Source organism: Grammomys surdaster, unplaced genomic scaffold (assembly GCF_004785775.1).
Source record: "Grammomys surdaster isolate TR1022 unplaced genomic scaffold, NIH_TR_1.0 129, whole genome shotgun sequence".
NCBI lineage: Eukaryota > Metazoa > Chordata > Mammalia > Rodentia > Muridae > Grammomys > Grammomys surdaster.
The window spans coordinates 5,223,855-5,236,498 of NW_021604587.1; the positions used below are offsets into that span (position 1 = coordinate 5,223,855).

Sequence of the window (12,644 nt, forward strand, 5' to 3'; positions counted from 1 at the left end):
GGGGGAAGAGAAGGTAGAGGGGAGAGACTAGGAGGAGGGGAGAGAGGGAGGGAGGGGGAAGAGAAGGTAGAGGGGAGAGACTAGGAGGAGGGGAGAGAGGGAGGGAGGGGGAAGAGAAGGTAGAGGGGAGAGACTAGGAGGAGGGGAGAGAGGGAGGGAGGGGGAAGAGAAGGTAGAGGGGAGAGACTAGGAGGAGGGGAGAGAGGGAGGGAGGGGAAGTTGCAGTTGGGATTAATATATGGGAGATGAATAAATTAAAAAAAGATAAAGAAAGTTTGGCTTGGAGGAGACCGGGGAAGCCACTCACCCTTTCTCAATCTATCCCTATCACTAAGCTGAAGAAGATAACTTCTGCTTTGTCTATAGGTTAGAAGCAAAAGCAATGGAGACAGCGCTCTGCGCCTGTGTGCTTCCATGCTGTGAACTGAAATGCATAAGCTTTTATGACCTTTGTCCAAGGGTGGCGGTAATGTGGAAGGAGTGGTTTTATTTATGACTTAATTTACTTTAAAATTTAAATTAGTTTTTTTACTGATACACAAACTGTAGACATCGCCATCACCGTGTGTCATTTCAGTACATCCCGTTTAGACAGGGTTTAACATCGCAGGCTTCGCAAACATTTAACCATTTCATGTTGATGGGAATACTTTAAACCCTCTACTCTAGCTTTTGAAATACATAAAGACCATTGTCATTGTTAGTCACCTTACTCTGCAGTTCTTCACCTTTAACTGGGATTTAGTTCCCACTGAGCAAACTTTCCTTATGCACCAGGTTTGAAATAAAGTATTTTTTTTTCTTGGAGTAATCCAAAACCATAAAATTCTGAATATTATTCATGTGCAGCTAACCATGTAAGCAAGATATTTACCTAAAGAAAAACAATAGAAGCCACATTTATGTGGTCAGTAGCAAAATAGGATGAAGAAAGACGATACCTTCAGATGGACCATGTCGGTTTGTAGTTCAAGACTCTGTCAATCACACATCTTTGGAAAGGACTACCATGACTGTTATGATGTTATAGCAGAGATAGCTTTAAAGAATTGTCAACACAGACACACTGGTGATTACTGGAGTCAAGCTGGTTGTGGTGGTGCATGCCTTTAATCTCAGGACTAGGGAGGCAGAGGCAAATAGAATGAGTTTGAGGCCAGCCTGGTCTACATAGTGAGCTCCATGACAGCCAAAGTTACACAGTGAGTCTCGGTCTCAAAACAACAAACGTTTCTCTGAATAGCTTTAATTAATAGAACAAGTGGATTTTTTTAATAGAACAAATGGACTCTTAAATCACTGTACAGTAACTTGAGAAAAGCTTTCTTGTTTCTGCTTTTTTCCTTATCTGTAATAGGTTGGATTGGAAAACAATTTCTATTTCATAAGAACAAGATAATCAAAAGATAATTCTTGAGGGGCATTGTAATACTAAAAATCCAAGGGTTTAGAAACAAAGCCACTGTGAAGAAGACCATACATCACACTGCACAGTGTTTGTATATGACTTTGCTGCTGACACCCAAGCCTAAACAGAGCAAAATAAACTCCAGAGGCTAAGAGCAAGATGTTCTCAAGACTCAGTTTACCTGTTGAACCAGTCATCTGTGTATCGAGGGTATGGATAGGGGTCATTGCTGCTGAAGTCATAACTTGCATCAGAGTTCTGAAAGACACAAGGTATCTCAGGTCAGTAAAGCTGCAAACACGTAAAGCGGGCTGATGCTCTGAGCGCACCATGTTATGTCTATAACTCCTCTCTGGAGGGGGTGCTAGTGCTCTGTGTAATTGCATTTTGCATATGTTTTTATTTATAATATATAATTATTCATTTGCATATATTGCATTTTGCAAGGACAGGCATTTTCAAAATTGGGACAGAACTTGTGTCCCCTTAGTTCAAGCCTTCAAAGACTTGGCAAATGGGAGGCCTGTGTTCTCCAGGTCTTAGCTTCTCTTTAAGTTGGGGTAACCCTTGTGTGTTAGGAAGCTCCACCTAGAATCCAGGGCTTAGGCTAAGCGTCTTTGACACTTTTGTTCACTGGTGGCCAGACGCTTTATTTTTCGTGTCACGAGTGAGGCAGCCTTTATTTTGTAAGTTCTGCTTTATGCTGAAGGCTTCCTTCCATAAGGCTACTTCTCATTTCCTTTCCTCTCAATGTGTTAACTGTTTTCTTGTCTCCCACATTGAACACAGTTAGTCTCATTTATTGTCTTTATAAAGACCATGAATAATTCAGTGTATGCCAAAGACTTAGATAAGGATGACAACTCAGTGCTGGCATCCCTGCCCTTATGCCTCTTAGAGCCTAGTTGGAGGAGCAAACATCAATCAAATGTTGAACAACTAAACATGTAATTGTATATTTTCATAATCATGTTCTCTTACACCCTATGAGAGTCAGGAGTGTGAAATTCTGTCTTTCTGTAACTTCCTTTTTCCATGTGAGATGTTTGCCACATCAACTAATCTGGACTCTATTCAGTCATCTCTCAGTGAGGTTGTACTGTCCTTAGGTGTCTATTTAGTTTGTTTTTACTCTTGGCCTATGTTATGAGATGCCTACTCTTACTGAGTGAATAATCCAGTCCTTTCCCATTGCCTTCTCTGCTTTCCCAGGAAGGCTGGTCTGTGAAAGTTTTTTTCTCTATTGTTTCTTCTCTTTTGGGTTTTGTAAGGGAAACTCCAGAAGGCTTCTTGATTCACACTGGGTGAGGAAAAAGTTTCCATCTTCAGTGTTTCCTTGATTCCATAGTGTTTTCTTGATTCACACTGAGTTAGGAAAGAGATTTTCCTTCCATCTTCAGTGTCTCCTTGATTCCATAGTCCTGAGACATTTTAATAACTTTTATGTGCTCTTTTGTGAGGTAAAAATACTTTGGTATGTGACACACTCTAATTTGAAAAGCTAATGTTTCAGTGTTGTCATGCTTTGGACAGGATATTGACTAATTCCAGTTATTTTTGTTTGACTTGTTGGGTTATGAAGAGCTGCTAGCCATCACTGTTTGCAGCGGTCAGAATTGTAGTACAGGCTGAGTACCCAGAATCTCCAACTGTGAAATGTGTAATTCCAACACAGGAAACTATTTGTGAACTGGGGAGATGTCAAAAGTAGAAGCAAATCCCACATCTGACCTCATGGTTAAAGTATAGATATGCCAAGAATATTATATCAAATTATCTTATGAATCTCAAGGTATGTATAAAACATAAGTGATTTTCATGTTTAGACTTGGGTTCCATCCCCCAAATAGCTCATATGTATGTAACTATTCTTAAGTAAAAATATTCTCAATCCTAAATACTGTGGTCTCATGCATTTCAGATGAGGGATACTCAAATTGTATTACTTTATTTAAATAACTATTAGTCTGAGTATCCTCAAATTTGGTCCTTTGAGCCTTTTAAAGTGTCTATCCCTTTTTCTCCCCAAGAATCTAGGTCATTATCTGTGATGCTTAATCTTCATTGCCAACTTGAATGGATTTAGAATTGCCTAGGAGACAAACATGTAGCTGTCTTTATTAGGGCATTTCCAGAGAAATTTAGTTGATGATGGGCAATCTACCCCAGCTTTGGCTAAGGGTTCTGGACTGGATAAAAAAGAAAAAAAGGAGAAAGTAAACCGATAAGCATCCGTCTTGTCCCTCTGCTTCCTGACTGTGGTTGTAGTGTGACTCAGATGCTTCACGAACCCACTGTCACAATGAGCCATAGTCACCAGCATACTTCATCACCACAGTGGACTGTTTTCTCAGACTGTAAGCTCAAACAACCCTTTTTTCCCTTATGCTGCTTCAATCCCAGTATTAAGAAAAGTGACTAACATGTCATCCAACTCCAGGTCTTCAGTGGAGGTCTCCGTCAGCACTGGCCACAGGTTCTGTGCCCCACTTGCAGCCAAAACCAGTCTCAGATCCTTCATTCACCTGCAAAGCTTCAGTCTGTGTCTTGTCGATAGTCTTTGTCTCTAGGGCTGCCTGCTTTCTCAGATTTAACATTTCTCCATCTTGAGTTTCTTTGAGGTATTTGCATTTCAGCTTCTTTTTCTTTTTAAAAAAGAAAGTTATTTTGAAGTAACTTATTTGTCTTCTGAGAATATGTTGTTCTTAACCTTCTCTGAAGTTTTCAGAGATTGAGCACTCTTAGGTGGAGTGAGTAGGACTGGGCAGGAATATTGAAACATGTCCATATAGAATCTAAATATACAAATGTATACATTTATATATTAATACATTTATTATATAAAATTATACATATATATAATGTATAAATATATATTTATAAAAATATAAAAATAAATATAAATGTATATAATTTTTTCTTTCCTGTTGGGCTTCAGAGTTGAGATTGAGACTTAAGCAATAGATCTTGAAACACATTTAATAACTCTGATTGGTTTCTCCATAGAAGTGATTAAGATTTTATGGTTTAGAGTGAGCTGGCCACAACATTCAGCTTAAGTAGCACTTGTGAGGTTCTTGGAGGGAGCCCCAAGGGCTGCTTCTTTCTTATGAGCTTGGGGGATGGGTGCAGGCTAGAATAGCAACTTGACTTAGGTCTTGGCTCATTCTATCACAGGGGCATGGATTACAGATCAGAAAGGATTCTGTGAGGCACCTCATCTTACAGTCTTGTGGTAGCCCTGCCCTGTACCTCACTGATCTCCTATCTTAGATAAAGAAATAGCAGAATATTTTGTGGAGGTTGAGATTGCTGGCAACCAGCTAGCTAGGAAGTTCTTATGGTCAGGATGATGAGGACTCAGGGTTTGAGCTAGTGCTTCATGAACTGACAAGTGAGGTCCACAGGAAAGACAGTGTTGAGGAAGACTGTGGGGACCACGGCAGTGAGCTAGTACCATGATTCCTACCTTCTCCTTCTTAACCCTGAGTATGCTTGAGTAAGTTGATACACACAGCATCAACATGTGTGGAGGTACCCACCGAGGCCAGAGGGTATCAGGTCTCCCAGACCTAGAATTATTGGCAGTTGGGAGCCTGATTTGGATGCTGGAGACCAAGCCCCATTTTCTGTAAGGGCAGTAATCACTCCTGTGCTTGCTACCTAAATGACTGATTTGGTAAGTGGTCTACACATATCTTCCAGTTATGCTTGGGGTTGAGATCTCTTGGCTACCATTCCTGGCACTGGAGAAGTTGCTGTTCTAAAAATGTATGTATTAGAAGGAAGGCCTGAGAGATTTTGAAAAAAACTTGCAACTAAAAAGCCTTGAACCCTGTGAATATTTTTATAAAAAGAAGAACGACCCTGCATTGTCTGGGGTCATATTTGCCTCCCAACATCAAAATAGATGGTGGTTTTAACAAACCTGATAATTTTGTTGATTCTTTATAATGAATTTGATGACTAACCCTTAGTTCCTTGAGTAAGAGTCTGCAGTGAACATTAAGGAAGGTAAATCATTGTTCTGCGTAGGCTGTATATTTTCTGGCCCCCAATCTAATGGTTTATAGCAAGAAAGGACACAAAGCAATACTTTCAAAAGTTCTGTTTATTTTTATAGGCAAATGGAATCATTGATCGGCTAGAATGACAATGTGTCTGTTATAAAATTATCTGTGTACAAGAAAGGTAAACTGGCCTTGAATTATATTGAACTTTCTCTATGGCAGCCATAGAAAATATTGAGAAGTTGTGAGGATTGTAGTCAATTGATTGCTCTGGCTATTTCAGGTCTAGCTAGATACTTGTTTACATTCTTATGACTTCTTTATAAAATACATTGTTATATTTTCCTGCCTTAGAAAATATGAGCTGTTTGACAAATATAACTTAATCTTCCATGATTCAGGCTTGTGGTGATTCAGCGGTCATTAAGAACTTGAATTGTCCTTGTGCCATGCAACAGACAGGAAAGGTTGGGCTGAATCCAGGGTGACCTCAGGACTTCCCTACAAGTTATTTCTGGGAGAAGCTACTGAACACAACTCTTTTTTTTTCTTCTCTTCTTAAAGTTCATTGCAAAGAGTGGAGGACAAACACCTCTCAGGTATTCAGTAATTCAATAACCAAAGACCAAGTTTCTGAATATTTGAGTACATAGGAAGTGAGACTTACTTCATTCTTAGCTATAAAGTTCAATCATGAGAGTTCTAGTCAGTGTTTGCCCTCATACACTCGCTGTGCAGAGGGTGAATGTGTGTACCTAGTTATGAAAGAACAAGGGAGGTACTGATTTCCACAGCCTCTTTCATTTCTTATAATTGGAGCTATGCTTCTGTGATGCAGGTTGACCAAAGGCTCACTTCAGATGATGGGGCCAGTGCCAACGTGAAGGCTGAGGAGGAAGAAGGGGACTTGAGCTCAGGGGCAACTATGTTCATTGATTTCATGTTACAATGAAGTTTCTGAAGCCCTTAAGGTTGAAGGTGGATCTGATGTTGCCATCCTACCATCAAAGCTAGACTTGCATGCCTCAGGGCCCAGAGAGGTCTTCTGGTCAGACTTTGCAAGTCCCTTTAGACTTCAGACAGTAGCCTGATGGAGAAGGGAGAAGTGCCAGAGTCGGAGAGACCTGATTTTGGATCTAGACCAGGGTTGGCCTAGAAGGATAAAACATAAGGACAGATGGATTGCAGCTTGTTCTCTCTTACTGCCTCCCCTCACGCTGAAGAAGAATGGAATTTGTTACGCATTTAGTATGAAAACATTTTGCACAATGTAACACATCATTTTTATCTACCCATTTGAAAATGTGATGGTCATTTATTATTTATTTGTTTCGTCATCTTAATTACCTCATTCTTTAGGCCTTTAACTTCTTAGTGTCTGGACTGATGCTGTTTTGAGGCTTGGCTACAGTCAGTCTGCTTCTTTGTGGGGACAACAGAGCCTGCCTTCTTCCCCTAACACTGTTGTTAATGTTCTCACTGCCAGATGCTCCTCTGGTCCAGGCCCATCAGACAAGAGTCAGAGCAGCACGGCACATTGCAACTGGATAAGTGATATTATTTGAAGACCCTTTCCTTTAAAGTTAGCTTCTGTACAACTACACACACATAAAAGTCTCTGGAAAAGCAAATATGCAGGCATACAAAATGTTGCCACTGGTGGTGATTTGAATAGGAATGTCCCCATAGACTCATGTGTTTGAATGCTTGGCCATAGGGAGTGGCACTATTAGAAGGAGTGGCCTTGTTGAAGTAGGTGTGGTTTTGTTGGAGGAAGTGTGTCACTGTGGAGGTGGGCTTTGAAGTCTTATAAGCTCAAGCCAGGCCCAGGGACACAGACTCCTTCTGCTGCCTGTGGATCAAGATGTAGAAGTCTTTGCTCCTCCAGCATCATGTCTGCCTGCATACTGCCGAGCTTCCTGCCATGATGATAATGGACTAAACCATCAAGAGTGTGGAACCCTGGTACTATTGCATGAGATTTCTAGAAGAAACTGCTGTCTTTATGGGAAAGAACTTGACAAATTCAAAACCAAAACTGTTACCAAAGGTTAGTTACCAGTTAGGACCACAGCTGTTTGTCTTTCTTGTCTGTGAAGTGTTTCACTTCACAATTTTAACCTCTTCTTCTTATTTTGATTACAATAATATGGCTTACAGCTTGTTAATTTTTTGTATATACAGTTTTATTGTGATAGCTAATTCCCCTTCTTCATTGCAAATAATTTATTCACAATAAACAGAAGAATTAAACAGTAGTTTAAGGCTTGCAAAACCTCTCTTGGAAAGAGTTTGTGGGACCTTGATCCATGTTAGATGCCATTTGTGATCCGAGGCTACGATAGCCCACATTCTAAAGTCTCACAGGGATCCTGTCTTCCTGGGTAACCCCTTTCACTAGGGGACCTGTGCTCTCTAGGTACGATGGAGCTGCTGAAAGGAATCTGATACAAACAAGTCTGACCTCATTGTGAGGTGTTTGTAGCTTACTCTCTCAAGCCTCATACCCACAGAGAAGGGTTGATAGGCAGGTAGATCACAAACTGTGGCCAGCACTCTATTGGCTGAAGGCCCTTGTTGGCGGTGCACCACCTCTTGTTCTTCCTTCTTTTCAGAAACAAATAACCTACTTGTTCTCAGGTCACTGTTCTAGGTAGAAGGCATGCAGAAGACACTGCTCAGGGGAGATGGGTGTGTGGTACACATAAGTGCCTGTATACAGGTCTCAGTCATATTTTTTTTAAAGAAATATCTTTTTTTGAGAGTGTCACACATGTATATTATGAAATACAATGTTTATCCCTATTTCTCCCTGCAATTCCCCACAAGATCACCAAATTAGTGGTAGCACAAAAGCCGTTTGACCATGCTAGGCTTGAGTATTAGTTGGCATATGTAATCAGGGCACCCACTGATAGGATGGCTCAGATCAGTTTTTGAACAACAAGGAACAAATCTAAGGTTTGATCACAATCCCGAGAAAGTAGTTTCTGAAACTAGGGCTCTGGTACACAGTTGAGCAAGACATGCCTTGCCCAAGGCGTACAACTGGAGCTACAGATGTGCTCGGTGGCACTTTAGAAAGAGGCCCTGCCACTTTCTCACCCACCTGCCCAGAAGAGCACCTTTTCAAATTGTGTGCTGCTTTGCAATTCACCAGCTGGTAAAGAGTGCTTGCTTCAGTCCCACACTAGTGCATCATGTATGCGCTGGAGTATCTATCAGTCACAATAAGAGATAGGTCTACATTGTTGTAGTTAGAGGAGTCTGGACCCCAGAGAAGTCAGACAGGAAGATAAGATGTCTCCAGTGAAATATAATACAAGACTTAAACAATGTCTCAAACAATAGGTGTGTGTGTGTGTGTGTGTGTGTGACTTGGGTGTAGCGTGGCATGTGGTTAATTGTCAAGGCAATCCCAAGCTACAGGCATTCAGAATAAGAAACATCACTTATGTCCCTTTGTTCTGGATTGCTACTTTCCCCAAAGGCATTTAACCAAATAACCCAGCTAGGAGCTGTGTAACAGTATTAGCTCAAATTGCACTGTGTTCATGGGCTAATGAAAGAGAAATGAGCTTCCCCAGATAGACTTTAAACCACAACCATATTGCCCCAGTGCAAAGCTCATCTATATGGAAACTGAGCAGCAAAATAGTCCAGTCCATTAGTGCCTAAAGAATTTTGCTACTGCGCCTACTTGCATCGAATATGGTCATGGCTGAACGTTCCCAACTGTGTCTATTTTGATTTTCCTCAAATAATTCTCCCACATGCGCTAGTTTAACGATAATGTTCAGCTCACTTTTGACTGAAACCAGCATTAAGGGGATTTATGTCTATATTAAGCCTGGCTGTAAAACTTAATGAAATTTAACATTTCTCTGCCACTCCAAAAATTAAAAAAAAAAAGGTGGGGGGTGATGCTCAGTCAGAGGTTTGTTTGCAATTTTCCCTTATGTGCTCGAGGTTTCCAAGGTCATTCATGTTCTTTCTTCCAGAGTGCTCTCTGCTGGTAGATTTGACATCTCCCCTCATTATGTCTTGGAAATTCTAGTGACTTCTCTAGGTACTGACACAGACTCTAGATACTAAGATGTATCTAGATAATGATGTATCGTAATAGCGAGGACATATGAGTACTAGCATGCATCAGGCCACGTCACTGTGGCTGGACTTCTTGCATTTTCCAAAGCTGAGTGGGTCCGGTCTGTGGGACTGGATGCCACCCTTATCAGCAGGATTGGGAGAAGTGTCAAGCACTGAATCTAAGAGGAGATAATGATGATGATGACAGCAATGACAATCATTTCTAAAGGTTAGCACACAGTGTCCTAAAGTAACAGTGTCTTAATTAGTTTTAAAAGATTAGAACTTTTTTTTTCCTGAGATATTTTTCTGAAGCCTGTGGTGCACATGTTGATGAAAGGGTGGGCAGATGTTCAAAGAAGTAGCCACGCTGTCCTTGGAGCCCCTTTTATGATGACCACTGTCTAGGCCTCCTCCCATTGTTGCTGGAGCTCAGATGGCCAGTGATGCATATAGTCCCTCACACACATTTGTGTGTGTGTTTGTGTGTTCATGGGCATGTTTATGCATGTGTATGTGGAAGCCAGACAGCAAGCTTGGAATGTGTTCCTTGGGTGATGCTGACTGTGTGTGTGTGTGTGTGTGTGTGTGTGTATAGGATGGTGAGGCAGGGTCTTCCCCCACCCCCTCACTGGCCTGGAACTCACAAGTAGGCTAAATCGGCTGGCCAATAATCCCCAGAGTTCAGCTGGCATCTACCTCCTCAGCTGTGGGATTACAAGCATATTCCATTGTACTGGCTTTCTTTTACGTGGGTTCTGGGAATCGAACTCAGGTTTCATGCTTGTTTGGCAGTACTCTATACCACCCGAGCTCTCTCAGTTCTACCATACAGCATGTGTTTCTGGGGATGACCTTGGGAAGCTGCAACTCATAAGAATTCATCTTCCGAAGTTCACTCCGAAAGGCTTGAAGACTCAGGTGGGGAAAAGTAAACAACTTTGTTTTCAGCAGTCACACCTTGAACTGAGCATGTCCTTCCCAGTATGCCTATATTAAGTTTGGCTGTAAAACTTAATTAAGTCTAGCTTTTCTCCAGCATCCTGAACACTATTTACAGTCAGAGCTTTGTTTGAAATCTTTCTTCTTCACTATGTGGAATGAGAGTCATAGTGGTATGAGCAGTTTCTATGAGGTAGCCAATCATGTAATTTTAATATTTGACAACTATAATACATTTGTTAGCCTCTATTGATGCTTCTTAAGCAATCATATATTGCAATAAAATTTCCAATGTGTTGGTAAGAGTGGGTTTTTTTTTTTTTGAGTGACTGGGGTCATAAGGGTGATGCCCTTGCAAGAGGGATTAGTGCTCTTATAAAAGAGGCCCTGGAGAGCTTGTTTTCACCTCACCACAGGGGGATGGTATAAGAAAGCACTAATAACACACAGACCAGGTCCTCGCAGACACTGAGTGTGCTGGTCCTATGATCCTGGGCTTGCAGCTTTCAGAACTACGAATTAACCTTTGTTGTTTATAAATGATTCAGTCTGAGCTATTTTGTTATAGCAACCAAAATAAAGAAACTTTGTTACCCTGTGTGTTTTAAGTATTTAAAATAAGACCTTAAAAATGATGGTCATGAACATTTGTTGGTTGTATGACTTGGTGCAATTTCTTTGAAAAGAGAATTGGCAATATCTATCAAATTAAAAAATGAACTATTTGATCTAATGATCCCATTCCTAAGAATGTACTCTAAAAGTACACTTGCATATTTGCATGCATGCCTATGTGAATTATATATTCAATTGTATATTACATATTTGAATTATTGAAGATATTTATGAGTATAATATTAAAAGACTAAAAGTATCCCAAATAATCAATATTGGAGATGAGTTAAATAAAGTATAATTCACAAAGATGCAAAATTCTGTTCCTCTGGAAAAGGATGTAGTACCAGACTTGCAATAAGCTCCTTCCCAAGAAATATGGTGAAGATGGCCATGTGCACAGTAGACTGTATAATGAGTTTCACTTATGTGGATGAGAGGCATATACTTTATAATAAGTTCATAAAATATTTAGAATACACAGAATGCAAAGAAGCAAAGGCACAGGCTGGAGTGCTTTGCCTCTGTGGAGAGGCATGGTGTCTGGGTTGGAAGACATGGCTTTCATTACATCACTTCCTAGTGTAAATGCTGCCTGTCATAACAATAGCAGGTGATACACAGTGTTACATGATTGATTCATGCCAGAGACTCTTTCAGATGTTCTGTGTGCAATGGTTTCTCTTCATGATGATCTTACTTACACGGCACTCAACATCACTCGTATGCCATGAGCACACACACTGAGGTACAGGGAAGCTGACTGTTGCCAGAGGTCACACAGAGGATGAGGGAGAAAGCAAAGACTGGGAGGGAGAAGTCTGGCTCCTGGCCTCTTCTTCTTCCACTGCAAACTTGATTTCTTTACTCTGGAATCGTAACCATTACTTTCAAGTGCACTGCTTAAAAGAGAAGACTGAATCTCCACCAAATGAAAAAAACAAAACCAACTTAGTATCTTTACTCTGCAGAGCAGTAACAGATCGTTCTCTTTAAATCCAACTGTCATTCTGTTTAAATCTAAGTGTACTGAGCTGATAAGTTAGCTTCAGTTACATCAAGACACGATTTACAAGAGCTGGGGACACATGTCTTTTTCTTTGCTAGGTCAATTCATTGTTCTTTAACAGCATGGTTTTATTTAGTGAATTCTTTCATCTGAGGTTGATAGAATACCTTTTGGGCCTAACATGACAAGCAGGCTCCCAACAAGGAAGCTCTTTTGCGTTCTAAACTAGTTTGTTCTCTGTTGGCTCTACCGTTCTGTATGGAAGTAGGATTTAAAAAAAAAATTAAATTTTGGAATGGAGAAAGGCTCAGCATTTAAGAGCAAGTACTTCTCTTGAAGAGAACCCAAAGTCAGTTCCCAGCATTCACATTGGTCAGCTCAACTCCGGCTCCAGAGCAACTGATAACCTCTTCTGGCCTCTGTAGGCGACCACACTCACCTGCACAAAGTCTCACACAAACATGCAAGCATAAACATTATTAAACCATTTCAACAACAACAACAACAACACCTCTAAACTAAAGCTTAACTCTAGATGAGACAAATGATATGGGTGCCTGATGTCTCAGAA

The 12,644-nt window shown here is 40.7% G+C and overlaps 1 protein-coding gene across 1 annotated transcript in view; it reads right to left on the minus strand.

The window, feature by feature from the left end:
* Pcsk2 (proprotein convertase subtilisin/kexin type 2) overlaps positions 1 to 12,644 on the minus strand; it is a 252,744-nt gene that overhangs the window by 63,985 nt on the left and 176,115 nt on the right. The window contains exon 6 of the mRNA XM_028754882.1: positions 1,590 to 1,666. Within this exon, the coding sequence (XP_028610715.1) occupies positions 1,590 to 1,666 (77 nt within the window). The remainder of the gene's footprint in view (positions 1 to 1,589; positions 1,667 to 12,644) is intronic.